Here is a 22,969-nt window from a genome sequence, read left to right as displayed (position 1 = left end):
TCTGAGAGAGCATTCCTCATAAGCTAAGGGTTAATAAACATAATAAGGTGTGACTGCAGGCATCACAAGATAGTATGAATTGCTTCTGATAATCCAAGAAAGGAAGGTCATGACTAGAGTTAAATAGGTCTCTTAATTGCACACAGGTGTAAGAAGTCTTGCTACTTACACAAACCTCCTGTAATAATCAGAAAAATCTAGTAAGACTAGGAAAGCTCCAATGGCAGGTACAACCTGGCGTCTGTTCACACACCATTCTGGCTGATAATGAGTCACAAATTGTGAACATTGTTCGGTATGAAATGACACTTTTCCAAAATGTCAGTTGTGCTGCTAACAGTCAGCTACAAATGTGCTGTACATGTACCATGCGGTCTAGGATGACCTTATAAATTACTATGTCATGTGAGTACACCTTACACTGTTTCTGTTTCAGACCTCATAATATTCCATCTTACAGGTGTTCGAATGTCACCAGTACATGCTTCAATCTGAGTGGCCTCCAGAAGTACTGGTAATGATGATGGAACCCTAAGTGCAGCCTTATATCTCCTTTGCCAGTATCTCCAAATGATGGTACACACTTTGCAAAATCACATAAAATAATGAAATGCTCCAGGCTACTCAGAGTTTGTGAAGTTTGGCATTAGGACTGCATCCTTGCCTGTACAGTTATTTAAATACCAACAGTCATAACAGTATCTAAAGGTTTTACTCCCATCTGAGCTATTTTTCAGTACAATTACTATTTGTGCTCCCTCCCCCTCAGCTGGTACTCTCTTCTGTTATCCCAAACTGTCAAACTGTTGATTTATCAGTGGATGGAGGTAATATGGAAACCATTATGGTTTCCTGTAAACAGATGATTCATTTACAGTGTGGTAATACTTTGCTGTGTTATCAGTGTAGTTGACAATGTTCTGGAAGAGTTGAAAATCTCTGCATATTACACTGACAGCTTTTCCTTTTCCTCCTCGTTCCTTGCAAATATGACACTTTGCCCCACACTGAGGCTAAATTGGTACGCTATCCTGACTTAGAGCATTTTATATTTAAATCACAATCTAACTATTCTTCCTTCAACACATCCAGATTGGCTCTCAGTGGACTTCTTCATAGCCCCACCTTCATTGATTCAAAATTAGCTACGTTGATGGGCAATACCTGAATTCTGTCAACTTCTGGTACTTATGATAAACTATGACACACAAAACACAGTGCCCTGTCCAGTTCCTTGTTATCTGCCAAGGGTCAACCACAGACAATGTATTAACTGGAAAATATGCTCCTATATCTACACAGACCATCCTCCCTATGCCTTTTGGTATTTTACCCTGCAAGTAAAGTCTAAGTAACTGTGCATACAGTTCAGGTGACTTCCCTTATTGTAGGCATGTGCCTTGTGGCATTTCAGTTAATATAGCAATAAAACTAAAACACAATGATGTCTCATCCAGCTCTGCTATGCACCATTCCAGATCAACTTATGCAAGATGCTTACTTGGGAAATCCAGTCTAAATATGACATTGTAGTTATTGCCCCCTCAACAGAAACCATCCACATGAGTCTTGGAAGTCTTCTACTCAGTAGTTCATCCATGGAAAACCAAGTGAAAGAGTACTACATCCACCAATGCTACTTACTAAGTATAGCCTGGTTTGCTATGGATACCTGTGATCCAGTATCCAGTAAGAATTTACACACCCTTCCTCCTATATAGCCAGTCAAATACTAGTCTGCCAGTGATTCAGTACATGGGTATTCTGAGATCAAATTTATTGTGAATGCTGCACAGTGGTCACACTGTTTCTTTTCTCCTTTAACACCTATGACCGTCTTCCTTGTGCCTGTGGAAAAATTTGCTGACATACCCATTCTGACCCCCCCCCCCCCCCCCCCATGAACCATGGACCTTGCCATTGGTGGGGAGGCTTGCGTGCCTCAGCAATACAGATAGCCGAACCGTAGGTGCAACCACAACGGAGGGGTATCTGTTGAGAGGCCAGACAAACATGTGGTTCCTGAAGGGGGACAGCAGCCTTTCCAGTAGTTGCAGGGGCAACAGTCTGGATGATTGACTGATCTGGCCTCATAACACTAACCAAAACGACCTTGCTGTGCTGGTACTGCGAACGGCTGAAAGCAAGGGGAAACTATACCCGTAATTTTTCCCGAGGGCATGCAGCTTTACTGTAGGGTTAAATGATGATGCTGTCCTCTTGGGTAAAATATTCCGGAGGTAAAATAGTCCCCCATTCGGATCTCCGGGCAGGGACTAACCAGGAGGATGTCATTATCAGGAGAAAGAAAACTGGCATTCTACGGATCACAGCGTGGAACGTCAGATCCCTTAATCGGGCAGGTAGGTTAGAAAATTTAAAAAGGGAAATGGATAGGTTAACGTTAGATATAGTGGTAATTAGTGAAGTTCAGTGGCAGGAGGAACAAGACTTCTGGTCAGGTGAATACAGGGTTATAAACACAAAATCAAATAGGGGTAATGCAGGAGTAGGTTTAATAATGAATAGGAAAATAGGAATGCAGGTAAGCTACTACAAACAGCGTAGTGAATGCATTATTGTGGCCAAGATAGATATGAAGCCCACGCCTACCACAGTAATAGAAGTTTATATGCCAACTAGCTCCACAGATGACGAAGATATTGAAGAAATGTATGATTAAATAAAAGAAATTATTCAGACAGTGAAGGGAGACGAAAATTTAATAGCCATGGATGACTGGAATTTGTCAGTAGGAAAAGGGAGAGAAGGAAACGTAGTAGGTGAATATGGATTGGGGGTAAGAAACGAAAGAGGAAGCTGCCTGGTACAGTTTTGCACAGAGCATAACTTAATCGTAGCTAACACTTGGTTCAAGAATCATAACAGAAGACTGTATACATGGAAGAAGCCTGGAGATACTGACAGGTTTCAGATAGATTATATAATGCTAAGACAGATATTTAGGAACCAGGTTTTAAATTGTAAGACATTTTCAGGGGCAGATATAGACTCTGACCACAATCTATTGTTTATGAACTGTATATTAAAACTGAAGAAACTGCAAAAATGTGGGAATTTAAGGAGATGGGACCTGGATAAACTGAAAGAACCAGAGGTTGTAGAGAGTTTCAGGGAGAGCATAAGGGAACAATTGTCAAGAATGGGGGAAAGAAATACAGTAGAAGAAGAATGGGTAGCTTTGAGGGATGAAGTAGTGAAGGCAGCAGAGGATCAAGTAGGTAAAAAGACGAGGGCTGGTAGAAATCCTTGGGTAACAGAAGAAATATTGAATTTAATTGATGAAAGGAGAAAATATAAAAATGCAGTAAATGAAGCAGGCAAAAAGGAATACAAAAGGTCTCAAAAATGAGATCGACAGGAAGTGCAAAATGGCTAAGCAGGGATGGCTAGAGGACAAATGTAAGGATGTAGAGGCTTATCTCACTAGGGGTAAGATAGATACTGCCTACAGGAAAATTGAAGAGACCTTTGGAGAAAAGAGAGTCACTTGTATGAATATCAAGAGCTCAGATGGAAACCCAGTTCTAAGCAAAGAAGGGAAAGCAGAAAGGTGGAAGGAGTATATAGAGGGTCTATACAAGGGCGATGTACTTGAGGGCAAAATTTTGGAAATGGAAGAGGATGTAGATGAGGATGAAGTGGGAGATATGATACTGCGTGAAGAGTTTGACAGGGCACTGAAAGACCTGAGTCGAAACAAAGCCCCGGGAGTAGACAACATTCCATTAGAACTACTGACTGCCTTGGGAGAGCCAGTCCTGACAAAACTCTACCACCTGGTGAGCAAAATGTATGAGACAGGCGAAATTCCCTCAGACTTCAAGAGGAATATAATAATTCCAATTCCAAAGAAAGCAGTTGTTGACAGATGTGAAAATTACCGAACTATCAGTTTAATACGTCACGGCTGCAAAATACTAATGCGAATTCTTTAGATACGAATGGAAAAACTAGTAGAAGCCGACCTCGGGGAAGATCAGTTTGGATTCCGTAGAAATATCGGAACATGTGAGGCAAGGGGCGGCAGGGGTAAAATACAGGGAGCGAAAAGCTATTTACAATTTGTACAGAAACCAGACGGCAGTTATGAGAGTCAAGGAGCATGAAAGGAAAGCAGTGGTTGGGAAGGGAGTGAGACAGGGTTGTAGCCTCTCCCTGATGTTATTCAATCTGTATATTGAGCAAGCAGTGAAGGAAACGAAAGAAAAATTTGGAGTAGGTATTAAAATCGATGGAGAAGAAATAAAAACTTTGAGGTTCGCCGATGACATTGTAATTCTGTCAGAGACAGCAAAGGACTTGGAAGAGCAGTTGAATGGAATGGACAGGGTCTTGAAAGGAGGATATAAGATGAACATCAACAAAAGCAGAACGAGGATAATGGAATGTAGTCAAATTAAGTCGGGTGATGCTGGCACGTTAAGTAGTAAAGGAGTTTTGCTATTTGGGGAGCAAAATAACTGATGATGGTAGAAGTAGAGAGGATATAAAATGTATACTGGCAATGACAAGGAAAGTATTTCTGAGGAAGAGAAATTTGTTAACATCGAGTATAGATTTAAGTGTCAGGAAGTCGTTTCTGAAACTATTTGTATGGTGTATAGCCATGTATGGAAGTGAAACATGGACAATAATTAGTTTGGACAAGAAGAGAATAGAAGCTTTTGAAATGTGGTGCTACAGAAGAATGCTGAAGATTGGATGGGTAGATCACATAACTAATGAGGAAGTATTGAATAGGATTGGGGAGAAGAGAAGTTTGTGGCACAACTTGACTAGAAGAAGGGATCAGTTGGTAGGACATGTTCTGAGACATCAAGGGATCACCAGTTTAGTATTGGAGGGCAGTGTGGAGAGTAAAAATCGTAGAGGGAGACCAAGAGATGAATACACTAAGCAGATTCAAAAGGATGTAGGTTGCAGTAGGTACTGGGAGATGAAGAAGCTTGCACAGGATAGAGTAGCATGGAGAGCTGCATCAAACCAGTCTCTGTACTGAAGACCAAACAACAACAACAACAACAACCCATTATGGGTGTCCAGTTCACTTTCACTTACCACACCGAGCTTTTCTACAATTTTACTGAATGAGACCAGGATGACCACATTGATAGCACATGATCCCTTCATTAAAGATTAACTTATTTTCCCTAGGTAGATCACAGCATCTATCTCTGCTAAGGAAATCCAGTCACCACAGCTTCATTTCAGGTCTTTGGAAATTCTATCTTTATGAGAAATTTCACCTGGCAACCCCACAAGTATGCATCTAGTGCCCTCTGCTGCGCCTCTTTAAGAATAGCCTTGTTGGTAGTGTTGTCATCTATTAGCTCATAAGTATTAATATTCAGCTTCCTAGTCTGGTTATCAAAACTTTCCATGGATTCCACTTTTCATTGAGCTGTACTGTTAAATTTCTCATTGTACGACCCAGAGGGAGTTTTCCTCCTTTTCAATTCCAACCGTCCAAGATGGAAATAAATAACCACACTGGCCCATACAAAAGTTTAAAGTTGGCATTTACTTGTCCTCCTGCAGAAAACCACTGCTGAACTGCTGCTGCCACTGTTGCTCTTCGTTGATATGGACGTCAGACCACCATTGCAGTCTTCACCAGTCCTTCTAACACCACTAGTTGGAGTGCAGAGGTTCTCTGGTGGAAGTAGGTAGGCAAGATATGCCACAAGCAGCATGTTACAGTGGGGGTGTCGAGTGACTTTATGGCTGGGACGGCTTCAGTTCAACCTCATTCCATCAATGCTGTGACTAAACTCTGAAGCTGGTGGTCTGTTCAGGATGACAGTTGACTGGCAGTGGCCTCAAGACTGAAGCCCACCCTACTGCAGACACTATCTCAATGACTCACTGATTTGATACCTAGCCTGATCAGACAGTCAGTATTTATATACACTAGAGTGGGTGTGAGTGACCACCATAGATGTTATGTGTGCTGTACATCAAAGCATCCTTGGTTATGATAACCTCATTGTTCATCAACTAGGCAGGTGTGCTATGGCTCCTATGTGGGCAGCGTGTCGCAGCAAATGGCATGCTTTCAGAAATGAGTTCATGACTTTGTCTTGGGCTGTTACATGCCAGAATACTGTTAAAATGAAGCTTTGATTCCTAGAACAACATCTTATCTTTTAAAAAGATGTGAATTTGTTGTAGCAGTAAACCACAGACAAAATAAATAACAAGTCACTGATAGTGTTTCCCAAACAAAACATTACTATCAAAGCCTGCACCACAGTAACTTTACTATCATAAAAAGTAATGTTATTCAATACTACCAGTTAGGTGATAACTAGAACATAAATTTGTAAAACTGTAATTCTTTGCAGGCCACACAAAAACTTTACAAGACTCCAAAGTCAGTGGCCTTCAACTATCAAAAACCCAATAATAGAGAAATTAAGAGTAACTCATGGAAACGATTCTGTTGCTGCCCTTTAAAAGTAGTTCTTTATGTGCATTTGTTTCACTCTTATTTTAAAAAGACATTTTCATTAGTAATAATACGAGAGAAGGAAAGTTGCTACTCACCATATAGCAGAGGTGCTGAGTCACAATAGGCACCATAAAAAGATTCACGCAATCATAGCTTTTGGCAATTAAAACCTTTGTCAGCAGTAGACATGCACACACACACTCACGCAAGTGCAACTTGCACACATGTCTGCAGTTTCAGAGAGCTGAAACTACACTGCGAGCAGCAGCACCAGTGCATGATGGAAGTGGCGACTGGGTGGGGGTAAGGAGGAGGCTGGGGCGGGGAGGGGGAGGGGGAGGGATAGTATGGTGGGAGTGGCGGACAGTGAAGTGTTGCAGTTTAGACAGAGTGCAGGAGAGAAGGTCCTGAGGGGGGAGGGGGTAAGTAGCGGAAAGGAGAGAAATAAAAATGAATTAAAAGACTGGGTGTGGTGGTGAAATGACGGCTGTCTAGTACTGGAATGGGAACAGGGAGGGGGCTGGTTGGGTGAGGACGTGACTAACAAAGGTTGAGGCCAGGAGGGTTATGGGAACGTAGGATGTATTGCAGGGAAAGTTCCAACCTGCGCAATTCAGAAAAGCTGGTGTTGGTGGGAAGGACCCATATGGCACAGGCTGTGAAGCAGTCATTGAGATGAGGGTTATCGTGTTTGGCAGCATGTTCAGCTACAGGGTGGTCCACTTGTTTTTTGGCCACAGTTTGTCGGTGGCCGTTCATACGGACAGACAGCTTGTTGGTTGTCATGCCTACATAGAATGCAGCACAGTGCTTGCAGCTTAGCTTGTAAATCACACGGCTGGTTTCACAGGTAGCCCTGCCTTTCATGGGATAGGTAATGTTAGTGACTGGAGTAGGTGGTGGTAGGAGGATGTATGGGACAGGTCTTGCATCTAGGTCTATTACAGGGGTATGAGCCATGAGGTAAGGGATTGGGAGCAGGGGTTGTGTAAGGATGGGTGAGTATATTGTGTAGGTTCGATGGACGGCAGAATACCACGGTAGGAGGGGTGGGAAGGATAGTGGGTGGGACATTTCTCATTTCAGGGCACAACATGAGGTAATTGAAACCCTGGCGGAGAAAGTAATTCAGTTGCTCCAGTCCCAGATGGTACTGAGTTACGAGGGGAATGCTCCTCTGTGGCCGGACTGTGGGACTTTGGGAGATGGTGGGAGACTGGAAAGATAAGGCATGGGAGATTTGTTTTTGTACAAGGATGGGAGGATAATTATGGTCAGTGAAGGCTTCAGTCAGACCCTCAGTATATTTAGAGGAGGACTGCTCGTCACTGCAGATGTGACTACCACAGGTGGTTAGGCTGTATGGAGGGGACTTCTTGGTATGGAATGGGTGGCAGCTATTGAAGTGGAGGTATTGCTGGTGGTAAGTAGGTTTGATATGAACGGAGGTAGTGATGTAGCCGTCTCTGAGGTGGTCAACATCTAGATAGGTGTGTTGTTGGGTTGAGTAGGACCAGGTGAAGTAAATGGGGGAGAAGTCGCCACTTCCATCATGCGCTGGTGCTGCTGCTCTCAGTGTAGTTTCAGCTCTCTGAGACTGCAGATGTGTGTTCAAGTTGCACTTTTGTGTGTGGGGGGGGGGGGGGGGCCATCATGGGTTTTCCATTGTTTGTTTTAATAGGTAATGTCGCGTGGAAATCATCAATTAGGTGGTAACAGGAATATAAATTTGAACAAGTGTAATGCTTTGCAGACTGTGCTAAAACATTACATGACTGTAAAATTTTTTGGTAATATGTGTCAAATAATAATAATAATAAAAGATAAATTATGGAAAACTGTTCTATTTATGACATACAAAACATACTTCTCTATTACATTTATTTCACACTCATTTTAAACAGAAATTTCCATTACAACTTTTCTATGGCAGTCTGTTCCAATAAAATCATGTAATCAAATTCGTGTCACACAAACTAAACAAACACAAACAAAAGTTGAGGAAATGTGCAAGCTTTTTGAGTCAGTAGCTCCTCCTCTGTCTGGTAAGTCTCCTTTGAGACAGGGTTCTGAGTGGGGTTTCCATAACTCTCCCCATTCCCTAAACCTTACCAGTCCTTTTACTTCATTTCTCTTCCTTCCCATTCAACCATTCTGCCAGGAGAAAGAGCCAAGGCTCCAAAAGCTTGCACATTTCCTTAACTGTTGTGTTTTCTTCTGCACTGCTTGGTGAGTAGATTTGTTATCTATCCAATTATATTTTCAAAAAGTGATTATTTTTGCTTAAATGTATTAAAAATCATAGAGCTTAAATAGCAGTTTGTATTTCATCTGTGTTACCTAATACATGTAGCAGGAGTTTCTTGTCAGATACAAAGCAATTTTCAGAAATAATTGTAATTCATAATAATATGGCAACAACATTAAGGTATTGTGTAATGACTATGTAGATATGTGATTCATTAAATTCAAGAATTTCTTATTTTTTCTGTTTTTTTATGTTCTAAGGTATACAGGAGAAACTGGAGAGCATCTACAAATGGATGAGGTTTCTGGTGAGAAACAAAACGCAGATTCAGATGAAGAAACCAGAAATAAACAATCGAATATTGTAGCTACTGGAAAACAAATACTTAACATTGACAAATTGAAAAGACCAACAAAACTGTCAACAAAAATTGTTGCATATGAAATTGTGTTGTATTGTAAGATACATACTTATTTATTCAAGGTGTTTACTAAGATTACAAATATGACACAAGTATTCCTAAAAATGTTATCATTTTCTTTCTCTTTCAGTCATCTTATGCATCCTGACTTCACAACTTGTAATACAAGCAGGTTCTTCTATTGAAGCAGCTGACCCATTGGCAATATCAGGTCTTGTTATTGTTTTACTGTGTATGGTCTGTATGCTGATTTCCATTGGACGACAACCTGTGTCGGAGAAGAAATTAAATTTTAAGGTACATAAAAAAATTAATGAAATGGTAAACACCATTAAAGGAACTCACTTTTAAAGACTGTGAGAGAAAGTAGTGGTTGAGAACTCTAGTTTTGCAAGAAAAGATATAATTTTGTATAATGAAAAGGATTTTGGTACTTACTAGATGTGTCAGCAACTCAAGTCAAATTTGCAGTACTAATGGAAAGTAGTGGTATAAAACATAAGTGAGTACATACAGTCCTCCACATCAATACTGTGTAAACTATGAGACATATCTACTAAATCTCATGACATACAAAGTAAATGTAATGAAAGGCATTTTGTACAGTACTAATCAACCAAAAAGATTATGCAGCTTTTCTTCATAGCAATAAATAAATAAATTACAATGAAATGAATACCCCTAGCTGCATACAGGCATTGATATGAGTCAATGGGGACAGTTGAAAATGTGTGCCCGACTGGGACCCGAACTCGGGATCTCCTGCTTACATGGCAGATGCTCTATCCATCTGAGCCATTTTATATAAGGCTCACTGGCCATTTGACCATCTTCCCATCTTCTTCTGTGTGGATGCACAAACAATGCCCGAACTCTTATGGGAATTGGCAAAAAGCTGCAAGTAATGAGTATAATGGGCAGGGGCACTATGAATATAGTGTGGGACAATAAGTCGGGAATGTGGGTCTCATAGGAGGCATGCCAGAGATAAGTCCCTGCAGTCGCACTATCCTCTGTGTCCTCAGTGGCTCAGATGGATAAGCGTCTGCCATGTAAGCAGGCCCGGGTTTGAGTCCCAGTCAGGGCACACATTTTCAACTGTCCCCTTTGACTTATATCAACACCTGTATGCAGCTAGGGGTATTCATTTCTTTGTAATTTCACTCTAATGAGCTGCATGGTCACCAATGGTATCTGTTCTTTCGGACATGTCCAAAAGGACAGATACCATCTTCATGTATATAAATAAATAAATTTCTGAGTGATTCATTGATTTTTTTGCTGATACATTAAATAGCAGAAAAACTAAGATATAAAATTCCATCACTTTTACCATCAAAATGATGCAGGCTATTAATGATACAAAATCATGAGTTGCGTGGAGTGACTGACAAAAATGTACAAGTTACAGAATTTGTTTGACAATACTGTCAAAGTACATACACTAATTTACTTTTACATATAGTTTCCAGCCATACTGAGACATATGTCATAGTGTTTGATAAGCTCTGATATTCTGCAATCAGACAACTCTACCACCCATGACTGAAGACTTTGTACAGAAGGGTTGTGGCAAAAACTATAAAGCTCATGAAGTCCATCATGAACGCTGTGAAGTTTATGGCACAAATGTAATGAGTGAAGTTGCTGTATGACAGTGGTGCTTTATGTTAAAAAATGGGTGAACCAGTGTCCTTGATGAAGAGAAAACTGGTTGATTGACTAACATGATTGCAGATCTGATTCATTTGGCCAACGAAAGGGTAGAGAGAAATGCAGATTCACCATCTTGGATCAGCTTACTCATACTCTTCTGCACAAAACCTCCTGGTGACAGAATTCAATGGTTACTGAATTTCAAATATTGTTGAATGCTTTGACAGATGTGTCAGTGTGGCTGGGAACTATGTAGCAAAATAACTTAGAGTGTGCACTTTCACAGTATTGTAAATCAAATTCTGTAATGTCATTCATATTTTTTTTAAATAAATAGAGGTTACTTTATGAATTGCCCTCATATGATACCAAATTACCTGTAACGTTTCTGAGAGTTAACATTTTTACATTTGCATGTGCTTTTAGGGTTAAAATGAATAGCCTCCAGTTTCTAATATCAGTGTTATTTCAACATTTCTTATTTATTTAATTTCAGTTACTGCCTGTATGTACTTGTTCCATCTAAATTATTAGGTTTTTTCCCCTATGGGTAGATGTAGTGGGCTATTTTTTTGTGTACTCTGATTTTGAATTAAATCAGTGTATGGTGACATAAATGATATGGCCACATGTTAGAGTTAGCCTCCAGGCACTCCTCTCAGCCAGAACAAAGTTTGTTCCTGATACTGGTCAACAGACTGATTCCTATGGAAAAAAATCCTTCCAGGCACACAAAACCATGTACACAATTTAGGGGCCTGTACTTCCCACTGCTAATACAATATACAAACACCGTTAGGATTATTAACTGTAGTTAGCCCAAATTTTGTGCCCACCAGTAGGAAGTAGTGGTGTGCTTTATTGTTAAAGTTCTTAGAGTGAACATTCCTAGAAGAATCAACCAGTATATTGCTATCCCATATGTATATCTTGAAAAAAGACCAAAAATGTATTACAAACATTAGAGCTTATGTAGATGCTTATCAACAATTGTTCTTCCTACAAACCATTCATCACTGGAACAGTGAAAGGGGCAAGTGACAGTGGTACACAAAATACCCTCCACTATGCACCGTAACATGGCTTGTGGAGTATAGATGTACACATAGATGTATACATAGATGTAGATAAGCTTGATATCTTGGTTGTTCAAAAAATGGAGGCATGACTGGTATTTTTGTGTTTGGTGGATTTTGTTTTTCAGGCATTAGACCTGCTGTGGTCAAAGGCATATGTCTGTACCTAACATTTTGTGATTTTGTGTGCTAATGCTGGAGACATTATGAGTGGCTATAAAGTTTGAAACTGCTGTCTGACACTTTAACCACTGAACCCCCCTAAATTGTGTACATGGTGTTGTATGCCTGGTAGGATTTTTTCCATAAGAATCAGTCTGTTGATCAGTGTCAGGAACAAACTTGATTCTGGCTGAGAGGAGTGCCTGGAGGCTAACTCTAACAGAGAGAAAGATAAATATTAGAGTTGTAAAGTTTAAAGCCTATACACCACTAAAAGTTTGTACAAAGTGAATTAGTCATTCCTATTAAGGGATGTCTGTAAGTAAGGCTCCATACATTCTCAGCACTGACTCAACAATGACATGCCTTAATCTCACTGTTGTTCTTGTAAGTTAATGGCAAACAGCTCCATTCAAAGTGATTTCACATCCTTTTATATCAGTGCCCCAGAAAGAAAGGAGGATGTGGGGGGTTCATCTACTGTACTCTGAAAGGAATAAAGCAGTGAAGAATATTTGCAGAACACAGCTGCAGTTTTATGATAGCTAGCTTAATGACTGTAAACTTTATGAACGGAACAATCTGCAGGAACATCATGACATCAGAGAAAAAGAGTCTTAATGACTTACCAGAATTGGCGATATTACACAAGAGTAGAATGTTAGCCATGGCTCAGTATCAACTTACAGACTAAAAAAAAAGTTTGGAAATATCATAACAACATATAAGGCAATCTAATAAGGAAGGAAAAGATTTCCTTTGTCACAAAATGACAGTTGACGATAAGTGGGTCCCCCATTATGAACCACAGAGTAAGCAATGATTGATAGATACTTCTTTTCTGTAGTATTTTTGTTGTACAGAGAAAATGTACCGACTGGCCGCCATTTCATCCTCAGCTGATAGGTGTAATTGGATGTGGATATCGAGGGGCATGTGGTCAGCACATTGCTGTCCCAGCCACTGCATGTTTTTGTGACTGGAACCACTGCTCCTCAGTCAATTAGTTCTTCAGTTGGCCTCACCAGGCTGCGTACACCCCACTTGCAAAACAGTGATCAACAGACCTGGACGGTGACCCATCCAACTGCTAGCCATGCCTGCCAGTGCTTAATTTTGGTTATCTGACGTGAACCAGTGTTACTAACGCAGCAACACCATTGGGACTTGCAGTAATGGATGTTGACTAAAGTCAGGTGTTTAAGGAATACTGCAACTGGTCTTTCTGAGTCATAATGAAAGTGCCATTAATATGTTCAATGGTGTTAACTGAGAGCTTCAGAAAGGCTACAAGCCAAATTTCAAACTGTCATTCAGCACTCATTTGAAAAGGAATACAGTATTCCCAGTATGAGTAATTATATGTTATCCTGAAGCTGTACACTGGGCAAAAATACATAATAAAAAAAAAGCCACACTAAAGTGTGTGCCAGATTGCAGGGAGAGTGGAAGGGCTGGTTTAATGTGTGGGTTGCTCTTAAGAACTTTTACTAAAACAAAAACCACAATAATCCTCAGGCACAGTACCTTAAATAAAAACAATTTCATTTAAGTATGTTTACAAATATTAAATTGAATTAAAGTGCCCAGGCACAACAGCCACTTTAACAAGAACTATAACACGAAGGGTTATCCCCCAATTTTTAAAAAAATTTAACAACATGATTTTAAATGATTATGTGTACAAACCTGGTTGACAAGAAAATGTAGTCTTTCTGAAACTCCTCATTGATTGCAGACAGTTGCCTAAGGATCTCTGTTGATGTGCCATGTAGAAAGACTCCACCACAGCTGGTAAGACTTCCATTGTTTTCTGTCAGCAGCAATCGTGATCACTTGTCTGTGCAATAATCAACTCGGCATCAACAGTCATTCTGTCAGTAAGCATGTCGGTCCTACAAAGGATGTGGTGGTCACACACTCTCTGATGCCCAGGTGGTGCTTGGTGCATATGCTGCAAATTTAGAGTTGTACAGCTGTCAACCGGGGAACAACCCCATATCCATCACTGCATGGCACAACACTCTCTCCCTTCCCCTCCCCCCTCCTCCACTCCTCCTCCTCCTGATGAACATGCCTCTTCATCCATCATCTCAGAAGGTCTGTAGGGTCTGGTGAAGTCATGTTGCAAATGAAGCAAGAATCCACAAACTCTTCTGACTATCCAGTGCACAAGATAACTTACACAATGTATTTCTCCTTATACTTCCCCTCAAATGTTTGTTGGTAGACCTGGATAATTTCTAGGCCCTGCTACACCTATGATATTAAGCCCAATACGTTGTGCCAGCCTCACTTAGACTTGCAGCTCATGGTTAAATTAGTCACTGCCACTATACCACTACTCCATACCATGCAGCAATTTTATTACTCTCAAAAGACTACCAATTTCGACCACTGTGTTGGACAACAAACATTGCAGGCAGTCTCTTCACCATCTTCAACAGGTTTCTACTATCTCTGTAAACAACATAAGAACACAGTCTAAAGTCAAAGAGGATGAGGGCATATGTGAGAACTCCACACTTCAAATTTCTATATAAGTGAAACACCGTTTATTCTCTCTTGATAACCCTTGCGAAGTCCACTTCGTCCACAGACAGTGTCTTCAGCTAGCCCATTGCTCCATGCTCTGTTAGGCTGCCATTTAGTTAACAGTCCATGTACACTCACCTTGAAAAACAGCAATAGATTGAGACATTTCCTTTATGCACAAAAGGAATGCACTTCTGAACTTTCCACATCTAGAGAAGCAACCTTACTGCTTCTTGACAATGAAGTTCCAAACTACACCTCCACCAGAGGGCTCAACTCCCTTCCTGCACTCTATCACTGTTACAGACCAACTAATCAATTTTGGGATTGCCCACATTTCCACAACATTATTTTCACATGCCAACATTGCTGCCAATCAGCCTTCAGAGCAGAAAGTAGACAATGCAATTGGCCATTTCTTGCTAACACTCAGAGTACAACTGTAAAGTCCTGTTGCATGCTGACACTTTCAGAAGTTTGTTCTAAAAAGCTTCCAGGAAATGCCAGTGATTCTGTGCCACCTACCCAGGCCAGACTGGCACCTGTTTGCCAGATTAAGAGAAGCCCACCCTCTATCTCCAAACCAGATAATAGTTGTGGTTCCATGGACACTGGAAAACTGTCACTGTCACTCACAACAGCCACTGGCACTCGGGCATGACCTGGTAATGATCTGCTACACTGATGCCCCAAATTGTCTTCAAGCAATAGGAGCTTCCTGGTTAGGGAACTCAAAGAGACACTATGAGTGCTGCTGCTTCATGAGGAACTACAGTTAAAACAACCTGATGGAAGTCCTCCTTTCTTTTAACATATCTTTGTCTCCAATTAAAAATTAAACTGAATGGTAGTATAGGGGACAAGTGTACACAGTATGCACTTTAATGAATCCTTCTTTATTTACCACAATTTACTTCCCAACAAAAGAACACAACACAGGCATATTTTCACAGCTAGACAGTGGTACCATGAAGAGACAAAAGACAACCAAACAAAAGATATAACACACAATATAATGTTTGACTTCTTAGTTACTGACTATTGCACTCGTCATGTTAGCCCCCCCCCCCCATTTTGGAGAGCTATGCTCATGCAAACAAGACACTGTTACTTTGGAAACCTGGAGTGCCCCCGACCTCACAATAGATGCATTTGATATATCTTGCCAGAACAGGTGTGAGGGGCTGAAGAGGAAGGGATATCCAGCACAAGAGGCTGAGGAGGATTGGCTGGAGCATCCATACACTGGGTGGGAAGGAGGAAGGAGGCATGGGGGGGGGGGGGGAGGGGGAGGGGACTGTGGTAAATTGGTAAATGCTGGTTTCAGATGGTCAACTGAGACTGTGAAATGTGTTCCATTTTTATCAGCTATGAAGGTCTTGGTGTTCAGAAAATCTCAGTGAATGGTCCTAAATAAATAGGAGCCAATGGGGGCCTGATGGTGTTGTTCATAATCCATACCTGAGGGAAAGTGAAGAGGTCTTTGGGGAAAAAGGATGGTTGAGAACTGACCTGCAATGGGGGAGGAGTGCATAGTAAGAGCATTGAAATCTGCAGCTGACACATAAATTGGCCACACTCGCCTGTCCCCCAGTCACGCAAGGGGGATGAAGCAAAAAATTCACTGGGCACCTTCACTGCTTTGCCATAGACTACTTGCATTGAAGAACACCTGATATCCGCCTTTAACATGCTATTTAGTCCCAAAAAAACCATAGGCAAGGCGTCTGTCCATGTCCCACTGTGCTATGCGAAGGCACCCTTCAGAGTATAGTGCATAGGTTCTACCATCCCATTCCTACAGGGATGGTAGCTCATAGTTTGCAGGAGGTTGAAACCTGTCATTCATAGCAATTCATTAAATAATTGGAAATCAAATGGACACCCTCTGTCACATGTAATTGATGTAGAAATACTGAACCAAGCAAACCATGTGGAGATGATAGCTTGGGCAGTGGTGCAAGCAGAAATGTAAGACACTGGGCATGCCTCCAGTCACCTTGTAAGCCTGTCAATTAAAGTGACAGCATAACAAAACCCCTCTGTGCAAGGAAGGGGTCCTACCACGTCAACATGAATGTGGGCCAAATGACCTGTAGTGGTCAGGAATACGACCACAGGAGAGGTTGTGAGGTGACTAATTTTGTTTTTCTACATGGTATGCAATTATGTGCCGAAAACTGGCAATATTTCCACATACCTGGATGCACATCTTTTGAGGCCACAAACTTAACAGAAGCATTGATGGCAGAATGTGGCAAGGCGTACAAATATCAAAGATGGTGCATCACCAACGTAACGTAAAAACGGGTGCAAAACATTCTGAGAAGTGCCACACGATGGATGGAGTTGGGAACCCTTTACTGGCATCCATTCAAGTTTCAGACTAGTCGATGCAGAATTGGGCAGACACTGTTGTAAAAATGCATCAGAATCTTGATCTTTTATGATAGCTGTCCAATCAATACATGTCAAAGATGCACAATTGTGTAATAAGCAATCCATGATATTGTTGTTGGTCCCAGAGATGTGGTTGACATGAGTAGAGTACTGAGCAATAAATTCTGCATAACAGATTTGATGTTGGGAGTTCAATTCAGACACTCGCTGAAAAAGTGAAGTTAAGGGTTTGTGGTCTGTGTAAATTTTGAACTCCATACCTTCCTGGTAGTGTTGGAAAAGTTTGATAGAGAGATATATAGCAAGGAGCTCTCTGTCATATGCACTCCAGTTATTTTGCTGTGTAGACAGATCTTTTGGAAAGAAAGTCATTGGCTGCCACATTCCTGATACTAATTGCTAGAGTACTGCCCCCATGGCCTGCTGGCTGGCATCAACAATAAGAGCCATCTGTGCACTAGAAATGGAGTGGACCAATAAGACAGCCTTCCCTAAAGACAGTTTCATGGACTTGAAATCCTCCTTGGCTGAACCCATCCAGGGGACTTTTCTGACACCGAAAGTGTATTTGCCCTTAGCAGGTAATTGATAGGTTCTATAATTTCTGCAAACTTTAGTATGTGTCGGTGGTTGTAATTGACCGTACTTACAAACCTGTGTAACTCTCTGAATGTGATGGGAAGAGGCACCTGCAAAATGTCTGAGACCCTCTGAGGAGTAGGAGAAATATCATCTCTTAATATAAGGTAATCCAAGAATTGTACTTTGTCCTCTGCAGATACACATTTGTCCTTGTTAATTTTGATGCCATTTGCATCAAGACAAGAGAAAACTGCTTTCGAATGGGAATTGTGGTCACTCATATTATCAGAAAAACTAACATAGCAAAAAATGTGAGTTGAACCATGTATAATCTCATCCATAAAATGCTGCCACCTCTGAGCAGTATTATGAAGACTAAAAGGCTCAACATTGTGTTCAAATATCCTGGAAGGTGTCATGATAGTGGTTTTGTACTTGTCTGCCTCTGCCGTTGTAATTTGTGCAAAAGCCTTAGCACAGTCTATGACGCTGAACACAGAGGCACCTTCTAAACTGCTTGTGAAAACAACTCATTCAGTATCGGGTACTGGTCATTGACTATTGCACTTGCCACAATAGTGCTTGTAGACATACTGAAAATAATACAGACCTTTTCTTCAATATACATATTTATTTATTTAGCGTATGGCATTTAAGTACATTTCAGTATTGGATCACATTATTATACATTACATATATTCACAGACAAACATCTAGTCCTTGTATAAGTTCAATGGGTTTTTGAGATGCCATGAGGAATTCTTCAATGTCCCCACTCCCCACTGCACACTGTGGCACTGCATTCAGTTCTGATGTGTTGGATGGTCTGCTTAGGCACACCGCAGTCACACACTGGTGAAGACAGCAGTCCCCATTTGAAGAGTGAGTCAGCACATCTTCCTTGCCCAGTTCTTAGTCGGTTCAGAGTTGACCAGATCTTGTGGGGCTGATCCAACCCAGGAACTGCCTCAGTAGTGCAAGGCATTAGGTGGCAAGTTTTTAGAGCATTTTGGAGCCATTCTCTTCTCCAAGAGTTGATGTCAGCCCCAGTGAGGCTCTTGAGAGCAAGAGAAGGATGTCTTGAATGAAGCCTCTTGATACTCAGATCACGTATATTGATGTGTACTGGTAGTTCAGGGTTTTTCTTGATCTCGTATTCAATGATCAAGGCTGCTCCTCATCATATTTTTGGGGGTGGTATATGACTCAGGACAGGTAGCCATATGTTAGGTGTAGACCTAATGGCTCCTGAAATAATGCGCATGGTGTTGTTAAGTTCAACATCGATTTTGTTCACATGGCTACTGTTTAGCCACACTGGTGCACAGTACTCCACCACAGAGTATTCCAGGCTCAGCACAGACGTCCTCAAAGTAGTTGCCATTGATCTCAAGGTGGTTCCGCAGAGTTTATGGATGAGGCTGTTTCTTGTTCTCACCTTGGCACCTGCTTTTATAAGGTGTGATTTAAATGACAAGGTTCTGTCTAACGTGACCCTTAGGTACTTTGGCTCCTTGTTGTAGCTGAGGCATGTGTTGTCAAAGTATACTTCCAGAGCTCTGTCGGCTTCTCTGTTATTGAGATGGAAGCAAGTTACTTCTGTCTTCATGGCATTAGGCCTAGTATGCTGCCAGGACAGACAGATCAGATGTCAGGGTTTCTTCCATTGAATCAAAATTGTTGTGCCTTGTTGCAATGGCCCTGTCATCAGTGTAGCCAAATTTCCTACAAGCTGTTTCCAGCATGTCAGCAATGTATAGGCTGAAAAGCAATGGGTCTGATACCGAGCCTTGAGGTAAGCCAATTTGAAGGAATATCGGGCTGCTGACTTTGTTTCCCATGATGACCTGGAATCCTCTGTTACCAATAAGGTTCGTCACTTTTTGACAGTGAATTATTTTCAGCAGTTTATAGGGTAGGCCTTGTCTCCAGACGGTATCATAGGCTGCTGAAAAGTCAAAGAAGGCCACAGATGTTTTTAATTTCTTTTGGAATCCCACTTCACATGTGTTATAAGGGCCAGGACTTGGTCTGCACAGCTTCGGTTGGGACGAAAGCTGGCCTGTTCTGCTGGGATGGCCGTGAGTATTGTCTGACTGATCCTGTTATGTAGCAATCGTTCCAGAAGTTTGTACAGAAGTTTGTACACTACTATGGGCTGATAGTTTTTCAGAAGATTTCCCAGTTTGCCTGGCTTTAGGGGGCGATTATCTTGGCACATTTAAGTTCTTGGGGTATGTTTCCTGTCTGCATTAGTGATGTGAAGAACTTTGCTAGCCATATTTTTGAATATTTGCCAGACTTGATAAGAAACTCTGGGAGGATGTCATCTGAGCCAGGGGCTTTACCTGGTTTTGTGTCCTTTATTGCCACTGAGATCTCTGCGGGGCTGATGTTGCATGAATATTTGGTGTCAACACTGGCGGTTGCTTTTAGCTTTTCTAAGTTCACGTTTAATCCATATTGTTGCCTCTCTGTGGTTTACCCCCTTTGGATGTTTTAACAATGTGCAAAGCAATTTTGTTAGGTGTTGTGGGGTTTTCTTCTCAAGTGATATTTCTGGCTGCTCCTAGTTTTCGAAGCAGGATACATAAATAATATACATGTGGAGCCAATCATACTTTTCTGTAACTACACTAGTTCAATTGGGCACCCTAATTTTAAAAATAGCTTATAAAAAATTCCCTTTTTTATATATGTGCTTAAATGAATGCAAATTACTTGTTGGACTCTTCTACCATTAATAAAGTATTTAATTTGGGATAAGTAAACATGGAATATTCTTTTACTTTGTGGGTTTTTGTCTAGCAGGGGACTGGAATCACAACCGGGAGGATTTGTGCCAGCCCTGTAAACCTGGGTAACAATTTCTCCATTATTTTATGTTTCACTTTACTGACTGCCTGGAAGTTCTGTACCCAAATCCTGCCATCCGCCTTGAGGTGAGTAGGACATCTCCCTGGTTCTACATCCAGGCTTTTCTGTCATGACTATGCTACAGATTAGCTCTCACACTCTTCCAATTGTCTCAGACCTGTTCTACATCAATTTTTGTAGGTAACAGTTATCTGATGACACATTTATTGGTAGTGAATTGGGCTTATATGCAAACATTATGACTAGTGGGGATCTGTCTGTGGGATTCATGTACTGCTGTACTGAAGGAAAAAACCAACCAATGAAGCAACATGTCACCCCTAGAATGATCTTGGTAGTGGTTCACTATGAGAGTGGAACACAAATTGCAGATGACCAATATTGAAAATGAAAGGTTAAGGATAGTATAGCACTGTAATTGTATGTGCAATCCCCCTTCTGAAACAGAAATGTGGAAATATTCTCAGTGTGAATGCTATGGTATTATCAGAGACTAAATATTGACATTGTCTGAAGGAACCGAACAAGGTCTGTAAATTGTTAACAATGCCTTATGTGTACATATCACAGGTCAGAAATAACTAGCAAAAGTGGGTGAAAGTGTTGACACAGACCAGTATGAACCTGTTCTCAATGATCTACGTATAGCCCTTCCATAGATGATGTCATCATTCCAGAAGGTAACAGTCCCTGCCTTGCACTCATCGTCGGCTTGCCCATTGCACAGACCATGCAGGACTCTACCCACTCATTAATTTCTTTGTCCATGATCTGACAAATTAAATTTTTGTGAATCTTCATCCAGGTTTGAAATTTTCCTAAATGGCCACCAACTGGCAACTCATGGTAATATTTACATAATAAGGGTACTAATTCAGGGGGTAAAACACTTGTGGTAATTTTTATATACTAAGGGTACTAGCTTAAGGGGTAAAACTATTTTGTCCCTGCGGGACAGCACAAAATATTTTCATTTAAATGATAGGGCTTCCTTTCTCCTCCCTTTATCTTTTCCTCAATTTCCTTTAACCTGATGTTAGATGCCTTGCATTCCATAATGTCCCTAAACAACTCTAAGAGATGCCGATGAACTCCGCACCCCACTAACTGATTCCTTGCAAGGTACACTCACTAGATAGATCACTACCCACTTCCACAAAATATGACTAAGGCTGTCAGCAACAACATGTGTGCATATGTGTATATGATACTTGAAGGCAGATAGTTGAATTGCCCATTTAGTGGCCTTGGCCTTCCCAGCCCCCAGTTAAGAGACTGGTTACCAGTTTGTAAGTTGAATAGCATACAACTGAACTACAAATTTCTTGGAAAGATCTGGAGCAGCCAACATGGGGGCTGTTGCTAACATCATCAAGGCAGCTTGTTGCAAAGAACCTCATTCAGATTTGCTTTCTTTCTTTCTTTCTTAATTCATTCAACACACCTGCCACGTGGATGAAGTTCAGTGTGAACTTTCAAAAAAGATTAACAATGCTGATGCATCTTGCCATCCCTTTGGGACTCTTAGATAGTGGACAATTGTGAATAGCCTCACTGCAGCTCTGATCATATCCTGGGGAGAAACCATATGTGCCAAAAATGACATCTATAATTAAGCAGTTTTTATCTTAGAAGGCTTAACTTTATGCCCCCCCATACCAGCAAATAAAAAAGATTAAATTTAATACCTGAAAAGATACTATCAAGGAGATGGTCAGCTGTGCTGCTCCATTCGAAAGCCTAAATGGAACACAGTTACTCTTATAGAGATTCCAATCACGGTGAAGGCTATGACTGGCTTGGAGTCTTGAGACAATGGAATCTGATAATAGGCAAGGTTGAGATCCAGTGGAGTGAAGAATTTAGCCTTATAAAATCAGGAGAAACATGAATGTAGATTGGGCAGTGAAATGGACAGCAAAATTATCTTTTTGGTCAAGGCATAGTAATCTATGACAGGCCAAATTCCCCCATCTCTTTTAGGAACAAAAAATATGGGTATGAAATATGGAGAGCAGGAAGGTCTATTGATTCCATCCTTAAGTGGTTCATCTGTAGCCGACCTGAGCTCATTCATCCTTAGTGCAGAAATCATGTATAGTGGGTGCCTGACAGGAATATTGTCAGGAAGTTTAATCTTTCACTTGCTGAATTTAGCAATTCCCAGAACATTGGTGAGCACATTTGGATATTCCACATGTACACACTGCAGCAGTGCATCCTACTTGGAAGGTAGATGATTAAAATCATCCATCTCTTGTTCCTGTGCTTCTCTGGCCATGTCAACCTGTGCCAGTGCTTCACAAGGATTGTCATAAAATTTATAGATTCAGTCCCTAGTAAAATATAATGAAAATCCTCATTCTTTCCAATTAACAATAAAGCCATGTGTTGGATAAAGTCAGAACAAAGAATTATAGGTACAGTTAATTGACGGACTACCTTCACCTTAAATTTCCAAATGAAACCATAGATCCTCACCTAAATGCTGAATTTCAGTTTACCAGGGCCATCCTACAGTTACAAACTTCAGTACC

General features: G+C 41.0%; 1 protein-coding gene across 1 annotated transcript in view; it reads left to right on the top strand.

Annotated features, from left to right (window-relative positions):
* Window positions 1-22,969, top strand: part of LOC126474400 (high affinity cationic amino acid transporter 1-like) — a 169,106-nt gene that overhangs the window by 120,206 nt on the left and 25,931 nt on the right. Inside the window, exons 10-11 of the mRNA XM_050101869.1 lie at window positions 8,984-9,180; window positions 9,275-9,441. Of these exons, the coding sequence (XP_049957826.1) occupies window positions 8,984-9,180; window positions 9,275-9,441 (364 nt within the window). The remainder of the gene's footprint in view (window positions 1-8,983; window positions 9,181-9,274; window positions 9,442-22,969) is intronic.

This window comes from Schistocerca serialis, chromosome 4, assembly GCF_023864345.2.
Source record: "Schistocerca serialis cubense isolate TAMUIC-IGC-003099 chromosome 4, iqSchSeri2.2, whole genome shotgun sequence".
Lineage (NCBI taxonomy): Eukaryota > Metazoa > Arthropoda > Insecta > Orthoptera > Acrididae > Schistocerca > Schistocerca serialis.
This window is presented reverse-complemented; position numbering and strand designations above follow the sequence as displayed.